General features: G+C 35.2%; 1 protein-coding gene across 14 annotated transcripts in view; it reads right to left on the bottom strand.

The window, feature by feature from the left end:
• The window catches only part of CCDC88A (coiled-coil domain containing 88A), an 80,943-nt gene that overhangs the window by 34,825 nt on the left and 18,525 nt on the right, over positions 1-27,593 (bottom strand). For all 14 annotated transcript variants that reach the window (XM_042789396.1, XM_042789397.1, XM_042789398.1 and 11 more), the window contains exons 4-15: positions 26,488-26,596; positions 22,149-22,218; positions 17,540-17,598; positions 16,683-16,766; positions 15,972-16,112; positions 14,654-14,823; positions 11,178-11,259; positions 10,333-10,491; positions 6,559-6,705; positions 5,415-5,559; positions 4,818-5,002; positions 2,477-2,614 (exon numbers count right to left, since the gene is read on the bottom strand). In XM_042789396.1, the coding sequence (XP_042645330.1) occupies positions 2,477-2,614; positions 4,818-5,002; positions 5,415-5,559; positions 6,559-6,705; positions 10,333-10,491; positions 11,178-11,259; positions 14,654-14,823; positions 15,972-16,112; positions 16,683-16,766; positions 17,540-17,598; positions 22,149-22,218; positions 26,488-26,596 (1,489 nt within the window). The remainder of the gene's footprint in view (positions 1-2,476; positions 2,615-4,817; positions 5,003-5,414; positions 5,560-6,558; positions 6,706-10,332; positions 10,492-11,177; positions 11,260-14,653; positions 14,824-15,971; positions 16,113-16,682; positions 16,767-17,539; positions 17,599-22,148; positions 22,219-26,487; positions 26,597-27,593) is intronic.

Here is a 27,593-nt window from a genome sequence, read left to right as displayed (position 1 = left end):
TGCCAACAAGTAATTACTTTCATATATAAAGTAAAAGCTACTAGGGTAAGATGATTACTTCATATTTTCCTTTTAAGTTTTTTTAAAAAAATTATCTTACTCTACTGGTATTTACTTGAACCATTACAAACACTATGTTTGTACACAGGTGGAAGTTTGACAACAAAATAAGTCAAAGTGAATCTTCAAGCATCTTCCTCTTGGATGGTAGAAGGTAACATAAAAATAGAACTAACAAAGCACAAACCAATACAAAGCTGTATCTATTCCTTAGCATCATTTCGTTTTCATTTCTGATTACCCATATTTACTTTAAAAAAAAAAAAAAACCCACCATAATTTCCAGAGATTATGTATCCACAAAGAACAAAACTGCAGTGAGATTCTAAAACAAATTTGCGATGGAGGTGTGGGAGCTGCAAAAGTGTCTTTACTTAATAAAAATAGAGGTGATCTGTGGGATATGAGGACATCCTGATCACAGTCAGTAACATTTTGGGAAGAAACACATCAGGTACATTAATTTTTGAGTTAAAAATAACCCTTGGACATTCTGTTCCAAAATAGCTTCCAGAAGAAGTAAATCATATTAGAACCAAATTATCTTCTTAGGTAACATACTCCCAGATCTACTTCAAGGATAAAGGCAGTATTTACATCTTAATTTTTACTATTTCTTGACTTTTTCAGTTACTCCATGTAATTTGAAATTACTTGGGTGTGTAGTAACAGACAGCAAAATGCATGAAACTGTTTACATCAATATTTAAGAATACACTAATAACACAGCACAACGGCTGTTTTAACAATAAACTGTTTTGGCAAAAAGCAAGTGTTAGTTGCAATGAAAAACAGACTGTGAAAATTACAGACTGTTTAAGTCTAAATGTAACTATTAATTACAGGATCTACGGCTCTGTTCCCAGCAATGTCAAGCTGTTCTGAAATGATTAATGAGAAACTAATTAACAGGTGTCTAAAACCACAACTTTAACGCTTCTTTATGTAACTTGGTACGTTACTGAACATGCATAATTACTTTCCATGAATTCTGCTCCTATACTCCAAATTTCACGAAAAATCATGATCAGTGCCTCCATAATTTTTGATGAAGTCAAATTATCCTTGTATGGTCAACTCCAGTAAGTTTCAGCACAGGATTTGTAAAAGACATGGAAGATGCTGCTAACTCATCACAGCTCCTAAGTATATTATTTTTAAGCAGAAATAGTCCCACTGAAATGTTAGTCCTAATCCAACATGTTTAAACAATACAGGATGGTTGAATTGGGATTTATGACTTATTCCAGAAAGTTTTATTACTTTTCCCCTAGAGTAAACTTATAATACAACGTAGAAATTAATTATTGTAACAATGAATACTTCTAAACAAGACAAACTGGCTTATTTTCTTTAAAATTATCGTCACTGTTCTCTTTAACTTAAAGTAAAGCTTCAATGCCAAGCAGCTGCCTTTTTTTTTTTCTTTCTTTCTTTCTTTCTAAGTCTGGAATTTCATTCACTGATTACATTGGGCCTCAAGATTTTCACGATTTTTGAAATACAATATTCTGTATTCCAAAATACTGTACTTTTAAATTAAACTAGAAAATGTCAACCTCATCAGGAAGTATCAGTGGAATTTATAAAAAATAACTACAGTTCTAATTCTGAAGGACTTGATTACTAAATATGAGATTTCCAGAAGTTTCCACAGCTCTTGTTTCTTTGTGGCTGCCTTCCACAAGTCCTCTGAATTGTTCTGCAAAGTCCTTTAGCAGGTGCCAGCACCCATTCGATACAGATGCATCGGTGACATTCAGGACCCTCCTAAATACAACTCAAGCCTTTTACAAAGACTCAGATGCCAGTTTCTGACAGCCAAAAATAAATTCTGCTATCCACCTACAAGTCACCGCTAGAAAACATTCTAGTAAAGGGGAATATTATGAAGCTGGGTATGATGGTTCCTACCACAGATAAACAAGACTGAGCAGCACAGGAGAAACAGTCAGCAGCGGAGCAACAGACCAGCTCTGCTACGCTGGTGGCTGTCAGGTCCCTTTGAGGGACAGGTTGCTGTAATTCTCATTAATACTCCGATACTACATCAAAACACTGACGCGCTGTCTGGAACCTGTTTTCTTCCATTGAGAGGTGTCTGGCTTAACTCCAAAGTTCCCAATTTTCTACTTTGGCAGAGTTACACCCTCTAAGCAACTATAGCAAATGCATAGCCCACGAAAGCCACGGGAGCGTTACAAAACACTAAAAAGTTCTAAAACTAACAGTAAAACCTCAGCTAAAAATGAGTCATGTCTCTCACTGGCTGCAGGTCTCAGACAAGCTGTTCTGCTGCAGATATGTCCTTTTGGCAAATCTGCTACATTTACAATCCCTTTATGCCTGTAAAAAATTACAGAAGGAGAACAGTACAGTAGAATGCAGCATTAAGACTCAAGGTTCTGCTACTCACTTGTCGTTCTGAGTTTTCTCGAAGTGCTTCAAGTGTCTTTTCAAGCTGTGCTTTTTCTTTCATCAAATCTTTACTCAAATTTTGACTGTTCTGAAGACTTTGTTTTTCTTGGCTGATTTCATTCTCTAGCTCTTCAAGCTAGGGAAAAAGAAACAGAATTTTTTAAAATGTATTTTAAAAAATGACAATAGCTTTAGTCTTAGCTGAGTTGAAGGTACCTTTATAGAAATGAATAAAGAAGGTTAAAGGAAAAAATAAACTGGAGTTTTCTACTCTTCATCTGCAACAATTAATCTCTTCTAGGAATAAATTTACTTCTGCCAGACTTTTCTCTCTGGCTCAGAAAACTCTATCTATAAAGTACTTTTGCATAAAAAAAAAAAATGGTCAGATTTTATTATGCTCTGGATATTTCCCCAAGCATGTTTTTTTATCTCAAAATTCCATTTTAGTGAGATTTATACTGCTTCTCCAACTCCCTTTAATTTATAAGGGTTGGATGTTGTTTGTTCTTTCAAGACTTTTTCAAGAGATACTTATGATGATTCCTTGAGAATTAAGTATACAGGTTTATTTTGTTAAATGGTTCCAACTTGCAACGTCACCAGACAGCAGAACTGTGTACAAGTGCAAATAACCAAGTGTGATTTTTCTGTCACATGTAAGTTATAATTACTTACTAAGAAGCAACATACACATTGTATTTTTAAACAATCATCTGCTGGTAGGCCTCTATTCTGTCAAGTCCATCATCTACATTACCCAATCCTAGAAGAGTCCAGACATAACTTGTTTCTTAAAGTATTGCCCCTGCCTGGGGTCCAAGTTATTTGAATTATACATTAATTTGCTGCTAAATACTGAGAAATAAAAATCATAAAAAGGCAGTAGAATGGAATATGTTCCTCCATTAAGCATTTTGTTCATCTGAAATATGCAAAAGGAATGGCATCAATTAGGCCAGAACCTGAATGAAATCTTTTTCTTTGTATGAGAACACTAATGTTTGACCTGTTTTTTGCTTCCCTCTCCCTCTCAAATTCAGATTTTTCTGGTCCCTTGCTTAGCAGACCAACACCTGCTTTACAGGAATACTGACACGTTCATTGGTTTTTGCAGAGAAGTAACTGGCTCTGTTACTCCACCAGGGATGCAGTCAGACACCATCTAGGAACCAAATTTATCCATCCCTTGCCCAACTGCCACCTGGGCACTGGGAGTGGAGTGCCTGTGGTCACTGTATCTCATATTTGTAAGACTATATATTAGCAGTTTGTTTTAAGAGAAAGTGTGTCCAGATAGAAGTGGTCTGGGTATAGAGGATTCGTAACATTTTGTTCAACTTCATGCTTTTTACTGAAGTGATCACTGTTTAGAACATTGTTTTTAGGGGCAAGTGAGAAAAAGGACATGTCGCCAGACATCCAGAGTGGTAAGAACATCAGACAACCACAAGGACCCACTACTGCTTGCTTCTTATACTTATTCCTTTCTTTTGTGCTCTCCTACCTGTCTTTCTGGTACTGTACAGAAACTCAAAGCAGCACATGGGCTGCTGCAAAAAATACCGTACTTTTAAGAAATTAGAGAAGGCATGGAACTATGGGATACACTAGAAATTTGTTTCCATTTTTTTTTGTAATTATCTCTTACCCACTCTTCTCTAAGAATCGTCTAACATCTGAAACATCTGCTGAAGTAAAAGCTATTTCAGAAACTTTCAGTCATTTCACTCCACTGTAATTAGTCCCTGTTTTTTTCCGATTTTTATTCTCTATAAATACCACTGACTAGATTACTTGATATACATAATTTGTAGAGCAGAATATTGTAGATCAGCACAGCTATATCTGACAAACTCCGCCCATTCACTTCCTCATCAATTCCTTGGCCCATCTTCTCTCAGTTATGAATGAGGACACATGAACAAGTTTTCTGCTTAGGTGAAGACCGTCTCATGTGTCTATGTGCACATACTGTCCACTGGTTAATAATTACAAAAATTAAAATCATATTCTCAAGTTTCATAAAGTATTTTGATTACTTATTATGTCCCCAACATTAACACACTGATTTTTTCCCCCTTGCTGATAAAAGAGCTTTCTGAATAAAATGGTCACATTTTTGCATCTTTAATAAAAAAGCATTATTAAAGAGGAGAAAAACCTCTCTGAGGTTGTTTTCTTTTTTTACCATAAGCTAACAAACACCAGAACACCATTCAGACCTTAGTAACACTTTACCCAAAACAACAGCAATCCATAAAATTACCCTTTAGGAAAAAAAATGGCAAGCAATATTAGGCAACTCATACACCCTTCAAACATATATGGGTGATTACCTTCTTGTTAAGTCTTTGGTTTTCTTTTTCCATTTTCAGAATCCTTGAAGTACTGCCTTCTACAGAACCCACTGCACTTTGTAGTTCTTCCACTGTCTTCAGCAAACTTTGGTTTTCCATTTCCAACTTCAGTAACCTGCTTGATGTCAGTTCATTTACCTCATGACCAAGTGATTTCTGTGGCACTGTAAGAGAAAATCACCATTAAAAAAAAAATACTTATTTCCTGGAGTTGAGTTTGCATTTTAGAGAACAGTAAAGCACAAAGACTCATGATCTGTGCTACAGAGTATGTAAGTTCAAATGGCAACATAATGTAACCCCAAGGTATTAATGGGTTAAAACTGAACAAGAATCACAAGAACAGAGACTTTTCATGTAGCCTGTATCTCCAAGGATACATGGGATTGAGTGAAAAAAACTAAGAAACCACAACAAAAGCAAACAAACAAAAAAGCAACCCCCAAACTGTCACACCTCTCCAGAGGACAAAAGCTCTATACATTAGATCTCAGGACCTGTAATATCATAATGCTGTCCAGTCTCTGAGCTTTCAAGTTTTCTATTTTATCAGTTTGCAAGTATTACTGTGTTTACCTTCAGAAAGTTCAGTAGTCCTATTAATCTGTTCAAGTTCCCAGCCAAGATGCAATGATTCATCCATACTTTGTTTCTGAGCCATTTCTAGAGTCATATTTTCCTCCATGAGTTCTTCAATCTTCTTTCTGTCCATATCACGCTCCTTAAAAATTTCACATGTAGCTTTAAAAAAACTATGTCTCAACATGAACAAAATATTTTAGTATCTCATATGCCACAGAGAAATGCAAAGTGCATTTTCTGATTTGCTAGTACACAGTGAGACAGGGAGGAACTGACAAAAGTATGGAGAGCTTGAAGAGAACTGTAACAACCAGTAAAGAAAAAATATGCAGTGAAGAACTTTTTCTCATCGCCTACACCAATGACTACTTACTCTTTTTCAAAGCTCACTTCTCCCCAAATATCAGAAAAGTAGACATGATAAGCACAGCTTAATAGCACACAAAAAAACCAAACTAACATAGAAGCAAAATTTTACCTTCTCTAAGACTACTTTAATGCAAAAAGCTTAACAGGACTGGGACCATGATGAAAGCATCTCACCTGGCTCTTCATAAACTCCTCTCCCCACATAAGCTACTTTAACAGGAGTAAGTTGCAGCTGCAACTCTCAACGTGTTACAGGAAATGAAAGTAAATAAAAGGTAATAATCTGTCACCCTTTATGGAAAAAAAAACCCACCCAGACAAATTATGACTTTATGTTTTAGAGTATTTACTTTTTGGAGGAGAATCAGTTAAAAGCAGAAATTATTTTGGGAATCACCTTCTGATAATTATATCACTGTATTGCCAGAGTTTGAAATATGAATAACCTCTTTCATCTAAGTATTTAAGAGACTATCTTCATATAAAAAAACCTCGATCCTATAGTTCTTAGAATAGGTCTCTATTTCTTATTATCATATTTTAGCTATCAAATTAAACACTGTACTGCCTTTAAGAAGAGTACTGCCTTTGCGATTCCTCCTCCTTAGGCAGAACAAGAGCTACTATAGGAAGCCGTACGTGAAAGGTGTTAGTAAATCAAGACATACCTTCCTTCTCTCCCACACCATTTTCACTGGAAGTTCTATTAAAGATGGAAATTAAATTCAATGCATTTCAGTTGTCTCTGTCATCCTCCATTTACACTTACCATCTCCATATCATGTAATTTAGCTTTTAATTGTAGATTCTCTTTTTCTAACTCATGTAATTTATCAGAACGGGCTCGGGTCCCCTCTAATTGATCTTCCAACATTGTCTTTGTTTCTAGTAACACTTGATTGTCTTCCTTTAACTCCTGCAAGAATTAAGCAACAAATAAAAACCTCACAAAACCCCTATTTCCTTATTAATATAAACTTTGATACACATCATACCTAGTCTTAGAAACACTGCTCTAATGCTAAAACATAAATTTGGAAGCTGTAACAGACTTTTTATAAAAAACAAATTTACAGCAATTTCACGTAACTACAACTTACTAAAATTTATCAGAAAAAAATTTTACATAACTTAAAGATAAATAGTCCCTAAACCATTAAGAACACATAAGGTGTTCATAATCACAATCAAGCCATGTGATCTGGAAAGATGTATTGCATGTATATGGACTACAGATAAGCAAAAGGCTGACTTCAAATAAAAATTACAGGTGTCGAGCTCAAAACAAACAAAAAGAAGTTCTTCACACAACATGTAATTGAACTGTGGATCTTATTGTTACATGATTGTGTAGATGAAAAGGCCTACATATGTTGAGAAGTTATCTAATTCATGCAAGAGCAGACCAAAAAGCTCAAAAGTACCACTTCTGAATATGATTTTCCTGAGCTGAGACTGCTGGAGTCTGGGAGAACACAACAAAAAAGTATCACCAAGTGCTTGCCCTGTTCTTTTACTCTCCCCTAAGCATCTACTCGTGGCCAACGTCAAAGACTGGGGATGGATGTAGGTGTTCCTTTCAGTCCATAATTTATCTTAGTATTAGAGTTAACTCCCTAATCTTTGTGTTGCAGCAAATGGAGAACAAAACTTAAGAGAATAATTTTCCACAGGCCATAATTAGGTTTGCAGGCCACTGGGCAATATTTACTTAAACCCAGTCAGAACATGATACTGAAAATGCAACCACATTCTTAAAATGTAACCTGCCATATTCAAAGGTCCTAAAAAGCTTTAATTTATGTACATACAGAATTTTTTTTAATGGCATCTGATGAAAATAATATGTAAAAACATATAATTGGCAATGTTACTCATGGTATAAAAACAAAACTTTTCGAAGTTCAATATGCAGTCAGCTGCAAAATCTGAAAAAAGATCAGTGAATATTACATAAATATTTATCCTTCATACTCCTCCCTACACAAATATTAACATATTATTATTATTATGAAGCAAAGCCAACTAATTAACATCTGTTTCCATTCAAGCATGCTTGCAAAAGCAGATAGTTTACAAGCTATGGAACATGTAAACAAATATTAGGTTTTTTATTAAATATTTTATGAAAATTAAATTTCCACTGCTTTCAAATGCTGTACACATCTTTTAATTTACCAATTTTTTTAAACGATATGCTTTCAGTCCCTTTTACAATTATAGTAGATATACAGAGTTTATAAAGTCATTCATGCAAGATGGTTTTCAAATAGCTCACATACAAAAGTTTGCTCATACACAGGCAGGCTGATGACAACCCTCACCACTCACAGTACCTGATTTTCCAACAGACCAATGTATGCTAACCTATTACATGATACACAGGTAACAGCCAACAACTCTGAGGAAATCTGAGAACATAAATCACAGCACTGGACCTCTATCACTGAGCTCAAGCTGAATAGCAGTATCTTGTTTAAAATATGTCAAACACTGAGAAAAGATCCAGCATTGGAATGTAGTTACCAGCCTTTAAGTGGCATGCAAAGGCAGCTTTGGAGCCTCCCCAAGAATGGATGTTTCAATGACAGTTATTAAGGTCTGTCTTCAGCGTATCTTGAGAAAGTCTCTTCCCATTTCACCAGATTATTTCACATTACACAGTAAGATGATAAAATTAATTTCCACAAGCAAGGATAAGAACAAATAATCTTAAACAAAAAAAACAAAAAAGTCTTGGGAACCATGACTTTGTTCAAAATTTCAGAAGTATCTAAAGCCCTTTTAACAGTGTTTTAATCTGCAACATGCACCCTAATTCTCACTGCAGGTTGTTGTTAACTTCTTTATACTGCAGTTCACTTGGAAAAACTATCCATCTCATTTTCCATTAAAAAGCTAGTAACTCTCATGTCAGTTGATATGCTTTATTTCTGCCTAGAGCTATTATTAGAAATTTTGGATGAAGGATCTACAACTGAACATTAAAATTTTGGGTTTTGCCTTGCAGTTTTTCCCCTCTCATGAACAGTAGCTTTTATCAGTAGTAGCTATTTTATGCTGTGACGTATGAAGTATATATTCATTAAGAGGTTTTAACTTTTAAACATTCAGAGAAAAAAGTCTCCTTCCCCAGGATGCTTCATCATTGGTCATCAGTATCATGACATTTTTCAGCTCTGGGAACTATAATATTGGGGATATTCTTTCATGTCTAGGCAGCAGTTCAGTGGGAAGAAAATCTGGAGGTTACCACAGATCACAATGTTGAGAGGTTGCTTAGGAGTTACTATAGTAGAAGGTGTACAGAAAGGTCATCTTCCCACTGTATTCAGAACTGCTAAAGCCAGAAGTAGAGTATGACATCTAGTTTTAGGAACTCAGTTTTAATAAAAATAAGAATTTAGACAGAACTCAAAGAACAGGAAAAAAAAACAAAACAAAACAAAACAACTTTGTAAGGCAGAACACTGTGGGGCTGCAGAGCACAAAGAGCTAGAAGAGAGGCCACATGACGTGTCAGTCTTCAGAGAAGAAAAAAGCTGTGGACACTTCACTCAGGTCTTAAAGCACCAATTACTGTCAAGCATTCATCTGGAGTGGTATGAGTACATAAAAAATACCATGCTTAAAGCAGAAGGACTGAATGAGTTCCCGAGACAGCATCCAGGCCTGGAAATCCAAGAGGCCACAGTAAATGAAGAAGTTACATAAAAATATCATGTGTCATAGTTTAACCTAGTATCTTCTTTTGCTTTTTGGTTATTTTTATCATAAAGAAATGGCTTCATACCAGCATCTCAACAACTACATCTAGGCAACATAATATTTTTTCCAACCAGCGTCCATTTCGAGTTCTTCCTGCTTTTCCAGGAATCCTCTTTTTTTAATGACCACATTCAAAATTTCTTTAAACTTTCATTAGTTTTGACTCCTACAAGTAATTGTTTCTTTCACAAACTCTACCACCTTGGCATCTGCCCAACAAATTTGCCATTTACAGACAGAATGATGGCCTAATCAAATCCTGCATGTGATGATTTGTTTGCTACACTACTAATTCATGAAAGAACTGTAAGACTCTCTTGCCTGGTGTCAGTGCATATGTTTTTAGTATATTCTATCCATGGAATGCCACTATCCTATACTCATTTATGTGTACAGCCACTATATCCTCAACAGTTTACCTGGAAAATTACCTTCTCTTAGGAGAACCACAAGAGGAGAAAGAAATTATAGAACATTTCTAATGAATTCCTCCTTGGGTTTCTCATTACATAGTATATACCCTAAACAGAGGCTCCTACAGATCTTGCTAGCTTAGAGCTATGGTGAATATGGCTGACTTCAAATGATACTGCATGCCATTAGACACAGGGACTTTTATCTAAAAACTGTAATTTATCACAAAAGACTGACTATCCCAGAGCACAACGCTTAACACTGTTTTCACATCCCACTGTTTAAGTCATCAAAATAACTTTTAAAAAAGCCACAGCAAACAAAATTGATGGTTATTCAGTACTTTTTTTCCTTAATATACCTCCACTCTAGCTTTGTAGAATTCAATATCATGCAGCCTTTCTTTATACCGGCTGACTTCACTTTCAAGCTTGTCGACTCGAATTGCCTTCTCACGAAGAGCATCTAATTCATCTCTATACACCCTGGCAGAACGGGCATCTGAAAGTAAATTCATATTCTAGAAAAAATGAAAGTACAGAAATTAAAGACAAGAATACTGGACAACACACACTGAAAGATAACATAGCTGCTTCATTATATAAAGTGGGGTAATGCAGAGGGATGTAAATTAATTCAGAGAAAGGTAAAGCAAAAAAAATAAGTATTTTAGAGGCCCAGTGCAGATGATGTATTTCCAAGAAAACTTCACTGGCCTTTTTCAAGGAGACGTATGTACACATGTGTAGATTTCAGAACAGCACATTTATTTTACAGGTAATATTCTCAAATGACTCCCAATAATTTTATACATTCACATCCTAATAATAAATTAATCAGATATTTTCCCTCATTATCAACACACAGACTCAACGTATAAAGAAAAGCAGACAAAATTTGGGTGCATTTTTTTTGACAAATATTCAGCACATGTACCCTCACAAGATACACTGGTGATAACTGCTTATAAGGGAAAACAAAAACAATTAAAGAAACACTAACCTAACTCAGAATATTCTTCCAGCATACTGAACCCAATAAAGCAATAAATTATACAATATGGTGTTCAGAGTGCAAAATAAAAAAAAAAATGGATGAAAACTTATTTCCCAATACAAAAAAAAAAAGTGGTGGGTTGTGTGGGGGGGTGGAGATCATTCTGGTGGTGGCAACTTTTTTTATACAATAGATTTACAAACCCCATACCTCTTGCTGAAGTCTCTTTAGTTCAGCTTCCATCTGTTCAAGTTCTTGTTTACAGTCAAGTAACTGCTCAGTCTTTTCCTCGCTTAAAAGAGAAAACACAGAACAGTTAAACATGACTGCAAAACTTGGTAAATATTATCTTGTTTGAGAATAAAAGTAATAAGATTCATGAAACTTCCCTCTTTTAATCCAGAATTTCATGGACATCAGAGTGTAAAACTTACGTATGCATTCATGGTTTAGATATTGTTTAGGTTTTAGTCTGTACTTAATCTTTTAAGTTTAGTCAGATTTTTTGTAGTCTTTTAAATTGTTGTTCACTAAGATTTCCTACTTCTGTGGGGCAGAACACATTAGGGTGTAAATAAGGGATTTTTTTGTAATAAGGGGTAAGGAATTTTTTTTGGTAAAAAAGCCCAGACAATAAACATGAATGTGTATCAGGAGAATCACATCCAAAAGTAAACTCAGAATATTTTCAAAATACCCATTCAAAAGGTCCAAATAGTTTCCAGGAAAACCAGACAATGACTACTGATGCACCCTGTCACAGATCAGGTAAAGACAATTTTAAAAGCATTTTTATACTTCTGTAATTTTTAGTTTTCTTACAGAGAAGTATTAAGGTTTCCAGGTGCCTTTACTCATTAAAAGAAGATACCACTTAATAATTTTATGAAATGCGTAATGAATTTTAATTTTATGGAAACAACACAGTGTTTTAGTCTACTCAGAAATTTGTAATAAAACCAATGTGACACAGAATACTACAATTCTTACAGTTCTCATACTTATCTTCCAGCTAACACTTATTTCTCAATGCTCAAAAAGTGAGTTCATTAAACAATGAGCTCTTTAAACAATGAGCTCGTGCAATGGACATATTTAATTCTCTCAAAGACACAGAATACCTAACATTCAAAATTCAATCGCACCTCAGAACAAAGTGTGCACTGCTGAAAAACACCTGCCATATGCAGTATTATATACCCTGAAGAGATATATTGCATATTCAGACATGTTACTATATTATTTCATATTTTGGAATAAAAGTATGAAACAATACAAAAGTAGAAAAGGGGGAAACATGATACTTTAATGGACTGAAATGTATAACACAATCTAAAAGTAATCATACTAACAAAAATATATTTGTTTTAAACAAATCTAGAACAGTTGTTTTTAAAAATGAGCCAATCTCACAATGAATGACCTTTCTGCAACCACATGTTATTTCAAAAAGGTTGTAACAGCCTACAGGTAAACCAAGGTTCATCTACTTACACCTCACTGCAACATCACTGTCCATGGCAGGTATCAAAGCCTTCCCCCTACACAGGGGTTCAGAAACCATACAGAAATACAAATGGATTCTGTATGATGTTAGGTTACTGTAACTTTTCTATTAACATTCATATTCCTGTATCATTGTTCTACATAGAAACACACAGAACTTAATATAGAAAATTAGGTGTGCAATTTCCAGTTTTGGGGTTTCTTGTTAAAAGCCTCAAATCACTGTTTTGCATCCAACTGAAAAACAATCTTTACAGACCTTTTGTATGAAATTATATTAGCTGCAGTGCATATTAAACCAGCTATGAAGGTTCATTGCCAAAAACAGATTATAAATAAATTTTAAGCAGAATATTTTCAACTCTGGAATTAATCTAATTTTAAATTTATCAAATACATGCGATATTTAATACCAAATGCTACAGAAAGAAGTTAATTTATCAAAGTCGAGTATTTTAAATATGCTGCTACATGTAAAGGAAATTTATTTACAAATTGAATTCAAATAGAGTGCAAAATGTGAAATGTTCCGAGCCATCACTGTTGCCCTAATTGCATGCTTCAGCTACAGACTAGAGGGGATTGTACTAAATTATACAGAACATACCAGTTTTCACTGTTTAGGCTATCTATTAACTGTCAATCAAACTAATAACAGCAATTTTTTCACTAATTTTCTTGGTGCAGCTGTTTATAGAATATCCTGGGCGGGCTCATTTCAGTAGACACATAATAATACAGACACCAGAAAAAGAGAGCCGTATCTTTTTGTCCTCCACTCTTCATGAAGACCAAGATGTAGTGGGGGAAGGGAATCCTCAGAGTAAATCAACCAGATACTTAATCCAGCTAGCTAGATCTGATCAACAAACCCTGTTAAGAGCAGACCAGCGAGCTGATAACCATGACTTATGCTACCTTCAACTTCTAATTTAATTTTACCTGTCTCCTCTCTCCACAAAATATGCTGGATTAAAAAAAAAAAAAAAAAAAAATCTTTATGTTGTTTCTAACCTATAGTCAAGTTACTATACCGATTTAATCTCTTCAGATTTAACATTTGTATTTTAAATTCAGACTGCACATGCTTCACTCTGCAAAAACATTACACATTGCTATAGGGAGAAACAGATTCTGCAGTGCACTATTACTGTTCTCTTTAAATAAATCTTCACTACTGCTCAGATGTGCTCCTTGACTATGTAGACAGACTGAGTACCCACTGATACTGAATCAGTTTTCTTCATAAAACAGAAAGGATAAAAAAGTTTTTCATTAGAATATGAAAAACAAAAGAACAAAGATCTTTGTTACAATGGGACTGAATTTTCACAGTACTTGGATGAGGTGAAGGAGGGGAACATACCCCTGAGCTAAGAGGTCAGCACCAGGGGGAAAAGAGAGCACTCCTTTAACTGGATGAATGTAGCAAGTTGGAAACTGTAAGAAACTGTAACTGACCCAAGCCATAGAAGGTACTAATCTTACAAATTACATTATTCCTTAGACATATACAACCACCCCCTGCCAGCAAACTCAATGTCTCTTTCACTGCATCCAGGTTAGCAACGGGTCAAGAGATTTAGTGGAGTTTGGTGTGCATAATTTTCTTTTCCACTGCAAAACTTAGAAACATATATGAATACAGATATATTGAAACTATAGTTGAGTATTCATTAGTAATAATGAACAACAGAGAAAACACAAAGAACTTGCCTTTGAAACAGCAATATGTAAAAAACAGGCAATACTACATTGGATTAGCTGTATTTCTAAAAGACAACTTATATAGATCCAAGAGCCCATGACTGTATTGCAACATTCTCAGAGATTGCTCAAACACAGTTAGTTTTTCAGAAAGTTCAGAGTACAGGAGATACAAAATTACCACAGCAGCAGTTCACTGATTTCAGTATGTTTATGGTTAAAACATCAATATAATTCATAACACAAATTAAGACAAACACCGATGAAAAGTTGTATTTGTCACACTGGTCCACAAATATGCTTACAATATAAAAATATGCTTCTCTGGGTACAATAAAAAAAGCATTTAAAACTGTAATTTAACATTTGAAAGAATGACTAATTTGTCTAGCGAGTACTACTACTGTACACAATCAACAACATTTTAAAACCCTACAACTCTCGACACACTTCTGCAATCTACATGTACTCACAGCTCTTGCCGAAGTCTTCTTATCTTGGCTTTGGCATCCGCCAGCTCTACTGACAGGTGCTGTCTGCTCTCAGTGCGCTTCATGCCAGGAGATCCACAAGGTGATTGTGCTGCTGATGCGTGAGGTAGAAAACGAAGACAGTCCCGTTCTTCTGAGAGTTCTATGATAGTCTAAGAAATAAAGAGAGAGAGAAAAGAAGTATAGAATTGCATTCAGAGAGCCACTTCTGTCAGAAACTAATACAATTCACTGCTTTAATTAATCAAAGACTGAAATGAAGCAAGAATAATGAAAAAATTTTGCCATAAAAGAAGTTAGAAGCCCTACATACACCTCTATACCCAAAGCAAATAGTCACAGATACTTAACAGTACCATTTGGCTATTCTTAAACTACTCAGATTTTGACTTTTAAGTCCACAAAATTATCAGTGTTCAGAATGGATTGGGTCATGAAATGCCGTGAAATCCTTAAACATGAGGATAAATATAGATCTCGAAAGAATCTGGTGTTCTTCAGTGAGAGCAGCATCCTTGGCCAACCGAATAAAGCATCTGACATAGAGGAATATTCCTTTTTCATCACATAAATAAAGGTGTTATTTTAACATGAAGATCTCTTGTACTTTAAATTACTTTTCCTTTGCATTGCAACAAAGCATTAACACACAACCTCTCCCCTCACTGCTAGATTTCTGTTTTACTCTTATCAAGGCTATGAACTGGAAAGACAGTTGGTAGCTATGAAAGGAATATTTGGAATAACTGCAATATTAAAATACGCACACCATTGAGGGGCAAATCTGAAACCACCAAGATGATTCGTAACTTGCAATTTTTATTAAATACATTTCTGTTTCTTGATTCTCACACAGTACAATGATTGTGCCTCGCGATAAGCTTGTATAACCTCCTCTCCTAGTATGGATTCTGCTCCAGTTCACTCAAACCTGTACAACAGGATATAGTAATGTAACAGACATCTTTCAGTGACTGGCTTGCAAACCGACAGGTTACTGATTCCTGGAAACTTGAGCTGATACAGCTTTGGATTTTATGTTTTCAACTACAGACGAATGTTAAACTTGTTTCAGGCTCTGGTTATGTGAAGAAGATCATTTATTATCCTCTCTAGTCTGTCACAGTATTCAACAACTAGTATGCACACTGTAACTACCTTAAACAACTTTTCAGCAGTAAGGAATCCTTGCTTAAATATGCTAACACAACAAGCTATTTTTGTAACTAATAGTGTAAGCTGTAGCATCTTAAAAAAATTATTTTTTATATTTCTCTTAAGCAACAAACCATGTCCATACCTCTGAGTGCTCATCTCTTTCATCTATAAGTCTTTTTAAATGTAACGCCATATTTTTCAAGAGAGGCTCAACATATTCTTGTGTCAGTACAATAACATCCATCCACTGCAGATCAAACACATTTTCCTGATTATGAGTTACCTAAACCGAGTTAAATGGAAGGGAAAAAACATCCTTTTTAAATTATAAGAGTAGTAAGAAATCATAAAGAAAATAAAGCTGAAACTTGGTGGGTTAAATTCTCTAGACAAGGTATGAAAAACATTTAAAATAGACTAAATTGTATGTAGTGGAACAGCTTCTTGTCTATCTGAAAGTACCACCTTGACTTCTGGCAAAATAAAAAGCAAAAGGTGACTATGACATAGTATATATTACATATCATAATGCATAATACATGGGATTTGAATTATATTTTATAAATAAATTTGCACATGAAAGTTTCATTAAACTAAATCTGCTGTAATTTAAGAAATTCTTGGAGCAACAAACTTGCCCCCCGTACTGCTTTAACAATGTATCCAAAAGAGCTTGATCATGAAATCTTTTCTGTGAATGAAGTTTGAAAATAAAGACATTTTCTGCTTACTAAAAACACCAGATATACAAATCACATATTTGATTTACTTGTTTTTGAACAAAAGTAATTAAGCTTTTATTACACACTATTCCACCTCCAAAAAAATTAAAAGCACAAAAACCCCAATATACCTCTTGAATATGGGCTGCGACAGCTGCTCTAGTGTCAAAATCCAGACCTTGGATTCTTTCAATAAATTCTTCTTTTTTCTGACACTAAAAATAAAGGGATCTATTTTATATACATTTATATATGTAATCACAAGTATTTTCATTCTTCTTTTGTATTTCTAAGACCTAAAAATGATAAAGCTAACATTACGATGATCACATTACTAAATTATTATCCCGTAATTTTGTTGACCAATATATACTTGGTTTATGCCATATTACAGTCATTGTAACTTTCAACACTAATAAAATGATAAAGTAGGTATTGAAATGGGGCAAGGAAGATGTTTCTTAAAATAGCTATTTATTAAAATTTTATGACAGTGAGTTCCACAGGTATTTTTAAAGTGTCCTCCTCTAAAACCAAAGTTGCTTATCTATGTTGTTACGAACATATAACTGATTCTATTTTTTAAGTTTAATTAGCTGAATGGTACAAACTGTCCTAATAAGAACAGAAGTCCATCAAAAAACTTTATTAAATATGTGAAACAGTTTCAGTAAGATATATCAGTAAAATAATTCTTCAGTACTTTACCGTTTTCTTCCCTTCTTTACAGTATCAGATAAATTAACAATATTGCAATTAATGAACTATTAGAATCCTACATACACAGTTTGCCATATTTGTACAATAAAAACACAAGAGATGTACAGTTGTAGTCATTTTAACTGTAAGAATATCCAGATTTTCAAGGAATGCAACAGTACCACTAGAGGAAGGAAGGTAAAAGTTCACCTCAGGTATTAAAATAATAAGAAGAGAGATCAGAAACACTTAAACCTTTTCATACAGATATAAACATAGTTAAACTTACCTGAACCGCACAACCAAGTAAAAGCAGGAGGAGTTTTTTTACTTCTTCTGTACCTGGCTCTAAGAGGAAAATAAGAATAAAAAAAATGGTAGGTGTGAAATGGTAATTTGAGTTTCTTTCCCCACCCCTCAGAAAACATCAGGTTTCCTCATTATTTTCATTTAATTCATGTTAACCTAGTTTAGAAAACAAAAAGATTAAGAAAACCCCATCTTTCCAGCTTTCAGCTTAGTCCTTTTGCCAACTTTCGCCAACTGCCAACTTTCAGTTTTTACAAATAGCTTAACATCCATAATAGTTTCAAATGGAAAACCCATTTCAGCCCTTCATAAAGCAAAACTTCAGAGTGACAATTTCAAAAGTGCTTTGGAGACCGACAGTTGAGTTTCCAACTGTAGTCTCAAGTGTCTTGAGATAGTTACAAGAATGCCTAAATTATTTACCACCCCCAGGCTGTAACACTTAGATTACAAGTTCATTTAAATTATTTTATAAACCTATATTAGGTATTTATCTGTACATCTAAAAAAATAAAAATGTATTTCTAAATCTTAATCTTCTAAAGAAGCTTAAAGAACTCTGTTTACAGATAAATAAAGATGTTTTACTTTTTACATTCAAAATGTCCTTGTTTTACTACTAAATGTATGCTGTATCTAGAATATAAATGCCATACAGCAAATGCTCTAAGGATGGTAAAATAGCTTAGGCTAGTTGGAATTAAACTGTATATGGTCATATATTGTTTTGCTCTACTGAAACAGAAAACACTATCCATTGGGCTATCTAGGAATAAGAGTGTCCTAATAGCATCCTTTCTACTATATACTTTGGATTTCAGCCAAGAGATTATTTCATTGTTAGCTATCCTGACAAAAGCTATGCTATCAAACATAATAATGCTGGGCCTGGATAGAAATCTGACCTTTATTCTACACAACTGTACTCTGCGACACAGCTGGTGTAACTACTACCGATACCAACAGATCCACTCTCAGTTCAAATAGCAAACAGTGGATGCCTAGCACGTACTAAAGAAAGCACAGGCATTCTTGAATCTGACCTAAGTTACTCAAGTCCAGTTTTTTAAAGGACTTGGTAACCACAGATGATATCCAATGATCACCAGATGATTATAAGCATCTAAAAGAAAACTCAGCCAGAACCTTCTTTCTGAAACAGCAGTTTACAATCATCTACATTGGGCAACTAAGTCTGTTTTGGCTAAAGCCCCGCATAAGAAAGATGTAACCATTCCCTTATAAGCAGTTGAAAAATTGTCCTTTGATTTGATTCACTACAGTGTTTTGTAAGTGAAGCAAGTGTAAAATCCTTCTCAAAAAGTTACAGATATGAGGTAATCTTGATCAAAAGAGTAAATTGAAAAGAAATCAAGAAAATTCTAAAAGGATACAGATCTCTTAATGATTTTGACTAGCTTTCAGTAAAGAGTCAAGCATGCTGCCATAAATCAGATGAAAGACAGCTGCTAAGCTTCTCCATCCTCCTCCTGGCTTCAGGAGTTCCCCATGCATTATAATGTTAAGAGAATCTTTTTTCAACACTGACTCAGCCTGCTTGTTTTAGAGGGAGATTTGTAGAATCCCAGTGAACATGTAATGTTTCAATTTTTCAGAAGAGGTTTATCAAGGAGATATGTTAGAAAGAACATGAACTCAAATGGGAGATCTTTAATCATGTATACAGACTTCCTGTATCCCCAACACTCGAGTTGTAAAGTCTTTTACATAGAAAACATCAATGAACATGTTTCATCAGAAACACGCTACTTCAGCTAAAGAATGGGAATTCCACCTGGCTGCCTATCAATAAAGGTTAACCAGAATATTGTAAAAGGAATCCATGCCAACATCTCACATTCTCCATTCACTTAACCCAATAAATTCATCACACTTAAAAAAAAAAAAAGCAATCCCTGAACTTCTCTTCAGACATTCATTTGCACACTGCTTCAGCATCTCTTGACCAGCTTTTAGAAGCCTACCTGAATTTTGTTTTCATGTCTCCCCCCCACATTCCCTGAAGGAATGTGGCAAAATACAGAACAAACTCAGTTTCTCACTGCTACCAACCATCTTTTATGTTTTTCTCCCTTTTTCTGCATCACAAATACAGACATAGATCATTCCCTTCTACACTCTCCAACCCGCTGATTGAACTTTGTCCCAACCCTATCCTATCATTTGATCTTCCCTGCGCTCAGTCTTATCCCTGATTTTCATATCCTCTGTAGCCTTCCATCCTCCCCTGGCTTGCTCACTTAGAAATATGAACTGGTTTTAATCTTTCCTCTTCCCCTATTAAAAGAGCACTTGCCTCATCATTATCTCTTTTTTCCTTCTCCTCAGTAATTTAACATTTACAATCACAGCCTGTTACTCTTCTCCTCCACTTTTCTCCTCAAACTGGCTTCATGACAATTAGCTCAACTGAAATGTTACTTGATAAAATCTCTGATGACCTCTTTTTACCAGCATTCTATCTGAATTTGCCTTTATTAGCCAGCTGCCTCTGATAGAAACACATCTCTCTTCATGAAATCATATCTGTCCTTGACTTCTGCAACTTATCATCTTCTGGTGTTTCTCTACTAATCATTCCTTAGGTGCAAAGTAGTACAAAGGGGAAAAACTGGGAGACGTTCCTGTGAAAAATCACAGAGACAGCCTAAGGTGCTAATTGCTATCAGAGACTTGACTTACTATGGAGGCTTGCCTTGATGCGATCAGATTTATGCAGCAAGTCTCTCAAAAGGTCACTGAGGTTTGATTTCGCTACACTTGCCCACCAGAGAAAAAAAGCTTAAATATCCCTCTAGGGATGAGGTCCTCTTCAAGTTAACACACCAAGAGCAGTCTTAACTTTCAAAGGGGAAAGGTTCTAGATGGAACCCCAAAGAACAGGTCTATTCTGATTCAGATCAAACTCCATAATGAACTCAAGCAGGAATCTGAAACATATTCAAGAATATTGTCCATACATAATGAATTAGTATGTGGGCTATGCTACAGTAAAGTCTGTATTTTCTCACAAACCCAGTAATGTCCCCATGGAAGAGCAATGCATACAGCACCATAAGTTCCAGTTGCCAAACCACAAAAGCTGCATTGACTTAGCTGAGGTCCCAAAACAGGAAGAAGCTTTCTTATTAATGACTAAAGCATAGTTTTTTATGTATACAACTGAATACTAAATTATCTTTGTGGGTTTCTGTAGTGCATTTTTAATAAAATCTCATCTTATACTACACAATATTGTTAAGATGTATTTTGTCTCAATATCTTAAAGAGAATAAAAAATGTTACTACAAAAACAATACCATGACCAGTTGTTTTTGATCTATTTTTCAACTAAATCTGGTCTCTAGGCAAATCCATGGAGTCTTTCAGAAACCTTAAGAAAGTCTGGAATCAAAACATAAAAGCATGAAGCATTCTATTCTTCTGGAAAAGAAGAGGCCACATTCACACTTCTTGGTGCATATGATGGAATATAGCATCTACACATATAAAAACTTAAAAGGCTGTGACCTCAGAAGCAAAAGCAGCAATATTCAAAAGCAGAAAGTAAAAATCAAAAAAATTAAAATCAAGATACCTACATAAATGGGATATATGCAGATGGGATATGGAAAGTATCAATGTTATGAACCCTGCAATTGAAAAGTGAGGTAACACAAATGGTTCTTCTTGCTCATGAGAAAAATCTTGTCTCACATACACTGAAGCATGGCATATAAGACATCTTAAATAAATAAAAAAGCCGGGGAAGCTACACAGCCTGTTAGAGTAGTTCCTAACCTCTCTGCTGAGATGCTAGAACATCAGAAGTAGAATGCCTGGGACACATTAGACCCAAGCAAATAAATTCTGCCCAATCCATAGTGGCTCCATGCAGGCCAGGTGTGTCTGCTCCGTGCTTCTGGAATTGAGAGCATGGTGCAGAGATTCCCAAGTGGCTGTGGGTAGGTCAGCTGGGTCCATACAGGCTAATTTTCTTGGTCTGAAAATTGTAACTCTCAGAGCTGGAAGCAGAGAAGGTGGGAGCATGGAGAAGACAGTGTCAGTTCAGGGGAGAAAGCAAGAAGGTAATTGCAATATTTTTCAGGTAACGATGCAAGAAAAGCAGGAGAGTTTTGGAGAAGGAAAAACAAGAATTAGAAGCTGGATCAAGTGAGATGCATTGAACTGCCACTTTTCTCAGTGGTGGAATAGGTAAAGGAAGTTGAAAGCATAGTAGCTGGGAATACATGAAACTTATACTTTGTCATATCAGTGGCTTGCTGGTTGCTGTGAAATGCACTTCATTTCAGTATAAATCCTAACGACAGCCAGTGCTAAAGTTTGGACAGAACACATTTTTGTAAAGCAAAGACCTTCGGTGTGAACAAAGAAATGTTACTCATCATTATTAAACCACTTATTTGCTAAAAGTATTTACACAATCTTCTGTTGAAAGGCTTAATCCTATACGAATTGTATCTCCAGTGAAAGAATACAAAATATTACACCAATATAAATTTTGAAATGAAAAGAAAAAAATTAAAATTAAGTTTATTAAAAATAAAGTTTCTTAAAAGTAAACTTACCAGAAAAAGGATTTTTGCCAATTATTAATACATTTGGCAAAGACATCATGATCAACTGCTGCAAACTCTCCTATAAAAATTAATTAAAATATTATTTAAATCATATGTATGCATATTGAATGAAAGCAAACATCAAATACTAACCACCACTAAAGAGAAATTAGTGTTATTTAAGTAGTTTAAAACTTTTCATGTCTTCATACATATATGTTCAATACTTAATTATTTGGGCTCTAGTTAAAAAAAAACAAAACAACAAACAAACAAAACAACCAAACTTACAAGTATGAATTACTTCTACGAAAACCCTGGTTTATAGGTTTGAGAGATCATCTCAACATAGTAGAATCCTCTCATGGCAGCGAGCTGGCTTATGGATCTTAAACCAACAAGATCCTGTGCCTCAAAATGCAGCAAAATTCCTTTAAATTATTAGTTATGTTTCTCTGACTAGCTTATTGATAGATGTTTATTTTATTGCATTTAATCTACAAAAGATCAATTTCCTCTATTTCACGTCCGTAGTCTCAGTGGTCTCACCAAAATGCAGATATAAGAATTACAGGATTTTCCCCTTGCAGTTATGCTGGGACAATGTCGAATATAAAAGTACAAAATCCTATTTGCATGATCAGGTGGAGTTTTGATTTCTAAGTCCCACACACTCAAGCAGCAGCTTTGCCAACCTATTCTATAGACTGTATCAATGGATAGTTTCTGTCAGCCAGTAATGGCTGTAATCAGGTCAAATCCCCAGTCTAGACAGAGCCTAATTCTTCCGAAGCAGAATAGTCTTCCTCCTGTCCCCAGATGTTTATTCACAGCAGATGCCATCCTATCAGCAGCTCCGGAGTCATGCTTTTTGTTTTTCCACAGTGACAGATTCATTAGTACGTAAAATGTTCATATTCCAAAGTAACATATTACAGAACCATCACTGCTTTACCTCCAAAAGGCAAGTATTATGGGTCATACAGTAAGTTAAAAACTCAACATAAGTCAATGTTACATTTGAAAAACAGTATTCTTTAAAAACGTCTCTAGAAGATATTAGCTATAGCTGTACTTCAAAGTTGTCACCAGTTAATATAGGACATAAAAAATGATATATGAATTAATACTAGACTGAAAAATGTGTGCTCTTATTGCACATGTCTAAGACAAATTATAAGGAGAAAATAGTTTTGACCTACTTAAATATCATGAATTTCAACCAACCGTGACTCTCGTACTTCTGAGATCTTGATAAAGACAATTTTCAAATTAAAAAAACAAAACAAAATGAAAAACAACAAAACAAAGTGCATCACAGGAAGTTTGAAATCAATCAAGAATAAATAAAATATAAGTAATTCAATGAGTATTTATAGCTACACAAAAGAAAATCATATACTTTAAAAAGTGGGGGCTTGGTGGCTTTTTTGTTGTTTGGGGTTTTTTTAATAATAGCTCAAATAATTCCATGACACTATTATAAAGCTTTTCTTACTGTGAAGCAGAGTACAATCAGGGATAACCAAGAAATGTATCGTCTATGGACTAATGACATTATCACCTCTTTTCTTATAATACCTCTACCTTGCTTCAATGTCTACCACCTTTTCTGTCACACAGCGTTAACTTCATCAGCAAGCCCGGTGTAACTGCTCTCAATCTGTGTTTGCTTTTTGAAGTGACTGTTTCATTTAAAAACCTGAAATTGGAACCTGTGTGTCCCAAAATTCACATACTACTTAACTGTTGTTTAACCTGCAAAAATAAACTAAGCCTATTTACAAAATTCTGCCTTGCTTGTACAAACTTTTAGAGTTCATTAGCATTTACGTTATTAAAGACTCACACATCGTCTGTCAAATGAGGCTGACAGAGCACCCATGGAAGTGCACCGTATTAAACCTCCCAAACCCACCAAAACTTATAGGGGGATCGGTTCCCCTGAATCAGCTGCTGAGAACAATTCCACACTCTTATGCTGCCAGGAAATACGTAGGCTCAAAAGACTGGTTTGGGACCCAGTAAGAGTTTGGTGATGCTGTAAGAAAGTAAAGTAGCTTCACTGGAAAAAAAGATGCAATTGTAATTACAGAGAAAAACAAAGATAACACAGGAACCAAGAAACTTGAATAATCTAACATTAGCGTTTTAATTTTGAATGTTAGATTCTATCGGTGCAGGTATTTGGACAAGTACATACACAACACTGATGCAATTATTTGCTAAATTAAGACAATGTTTTCCACAGATATTATGAAAACATATGGAATAAACTAGCATGGACAAGTTCACAATAAAAAATTTTAAGAGTTAGGATAACATAATGCTAAAAATTAAAAATCCCCATATCTGTTCATAACTTATTCCTACTGTAATATTCCAGACAGTAATTAATCTCATATCTCAATACAGTGATTATTTTCCACATTTCATTCCTCTCAGACTTCAGGCACCCTGTTCAGGACATACATCAAGCCTGATGCCTATACAAAGAGCTGCCTGAAGCACTCTGGGATGGGGGCTTGCACCTCTGCCGGGGCAGACCCCAAGCTGCCGGAGACCTCCAAGCACCTGCTTTTCTGCCTTGGATAATGTTACAGGTAACAAAACTAAACTGACCCCTTCTTGAAACAAAGTTTGCTGTGCTGCCTTGCTAACCCATGCACAGGCTCTGGAGAAACACCTGCTGCCTGGTTGCACCAAGCTGGAGAAGAAACATACAGTCCACCCCCTAGCACTTCCCCCAAACCCAATAAGCTACCACAATGCATAAACCTCTCTGCATGCATGTGGGCGCATCTAAGTGAACATCAACACACGCAAAAAGCAATTTTAAATTTGAACAAGTGTTCCAGTTTGGCTACTAAATGTCTTTACTCCTACTAAAATACTGGATTTGCAATGTTTGCAAGTTCCCTCACTTGCACTGTATCTTAAGAGGCTGGTATCTCACAAGACTAGAAGCCCGTTCCCTGGAGAGGGAAAGGGGGAAAAAGTGTGTACAGTTCTCTGTATCTTATGCTTACACAGGACAAGCTTGAACCATTAAAGGCATGGCGACCAATTTTAGTGTTTATTGAGAAAGAATACTTTTTTATTTTTAAAAAGCTATAATCAATTATTTCCAACACAAAGGTTTGAAGGAACATTCACAATCCTGAATCATTCAAAGATAAGTTACCTAAATGCAAAGAATTCTGCCTGATACTGCTGCACTAGGACTGGCTGATACTGCAAGGCCAAAGAAGCAGAGAGAATGCTTTGTATTCAAATAGAGTTCAATCTTATCAGTGTTTTTGCCTTCTGTCACACCAGTTGTGAAACACTAATGCCTGGTAGAAAATGACTACCATAAGGAAATGGAAAAGCATATGGGTCTTAGCCAGAAGCACTTATACCCACGTATAATAGATGCCAAGAAAAGACGGATGTGAAGCATGCATACGCACAAAGTGCTAGCTAGAAGGATGTACACCGGTGGACCACCTCAGTGACATCCGGGAATTTTCACTGGACTTTGGAGTTTCTGAAAGCATATACTACATGTGTACACATGAGGAAAAGCAGACATCAGTACAGGCTCTGCCATGATACACTCTAAGGCAGATCAAAGGCTTTCTCCCAGAGCTGGACTCTCCTGGTAGAAGAGAGCAAGCAACGAAGTCTGGAAGGGCACTAAAAGACACACTATAAGGGACACTGGTGATACCTGCAGTGTCCTACTACAACATGTCTGCGTGTACACCACTCTATCCAGGCTCTGCCTCTAGAAGGCGTAGTACCAGTTCTTACCTATTGCACAAAGCACACAAAAATTCAACGGCTATCTTACCTATCACACAAAACACACAGAAATTCAATGGCCATTTTACAGCTCTAAATTAGACCACCACTGCATTTACTATAGATTCACATTTGATTGTTATCACCCCCCTGATTTTTTCCTACTGAAAAACAAATTAATTCTAAAACCAATCAATTTCATCAGATTTTTCATACAGATTCCATTGATAAGACTAAATGCGCATGTAATAATTTCTCTCATAGGCACAAAACCTGACTCAATTCAGAAAATACCAACCAATACTGCTTAACGTACTATGTGAGTAATTGAACATGAGGAATATCCATTACCTAAACAGACCATCATTCACATCCAACTGTTTCCAGGCTACTACTATAGCTGTAAAATAAGCATGATACAAAGTTTGACCATTTATAAACAACCATCCATACAAGTATCACAAAATATTAATCTTATTTTTGTAACCCTTAAAGGCGTAACTATAAACGAATACTTAGAAACAATTTTGGACAAAACATAATACAAGAAACAACTACTGACCTGATAGTAAGTTTTTATTTGTTTCACCAAAGTGGACAGATTTTGAATCCTTAATGATGCATCATTGTTTACTTTTTTGTTTATCCTCTGATTAGCAGACTTTGGATTACTGAAAAAAAAAAAAATTAAACACACTGAACATTAATCTTTAAACCTCTCTAAGTAACACAAATTATATAGCTAATGTGCCAGCATAACAACTTCTTGTCTTGGTAACCATGCTTTTTTTTTTCCTTCCGCAAGTAAATAAGGAGCCATGTAAGTGATCTCTGCCAAAGGCAGAAAGAAATCACTTGAAACATCTGTCTGATACAGCTCGTCAGATTAGCACTCTTTTTATTAACACAGTATATAATTGGGAGCACCCAGAACAATTACTGGAAAATGAATATAAAATGAAAATTTTTGTGGCTCTGCACTTCTTCACAAGCAACACCATCCCTGACAGGATACAGAAAGCAGAACACAGCTACAACATAAATATTCCAACACAGGCAGCAGACATCAGGAATCATTCTCACTGATGTAGACAATTACGAATAACAGAATTCAGTCTGGCTACATTAATGAATGTCAATATACTGAAAAACTATAAGATGCTACTTTACTATCATGAGGCACAAAAGCAGAGTATACATTTTAACTTTTAGAACAATGTGGAATATGAAATACATCATGTTAACGCATCCTAAATTAATTTAAATTTTATTTACAGATTACTGAAATCTGTCAACAAAGGGATTAATTAATCAGAGTTTGTCATGTACTCTCACATACTACCAGGTTTTTCTGTGGTTTATCTTGGCTTCACAGAAGAAATCAATCTCTTTTTCCTTCACAAAGTAGAAAGGATCCAAGGAAATGCAGATGAGTCACCCTTTTTCAATACCTCATAACATACCAAGTTATTAACCACATACAAGACAGTGTGACAACCATTCATTGAGATTTTTCAAGGAAAACAATGCAGAATCAATGCAACTCCCCCACAACACCCTGTAGAAGGCTTAGATAATTCATAAGGAATGGCCAATGTCAAGTCTAACTTTTACAAAGTTACTTGATACAGTTGCACAATGCAACTTTTGATAGTTAATGATATTATT

This window comes from Tyto alba, unplaced genomic scaffold (assembly GCF_018691265.1).
Source record: "Tyto alba isolate M040663 unplaced genomic scaffold, T.alba_DEE_v4.0 Super-Scaffold_16, whole genome shotgun sequence".
NCBI classification, from domain to species: Eukaryota; Metazoa; Chordata; class Aves; order Strigiformes; family Tytonidae; genus Tyto; species Tyto alba.
This window is presented reverse-complemented; position numbering and strand designations above follow the sequence as displayed.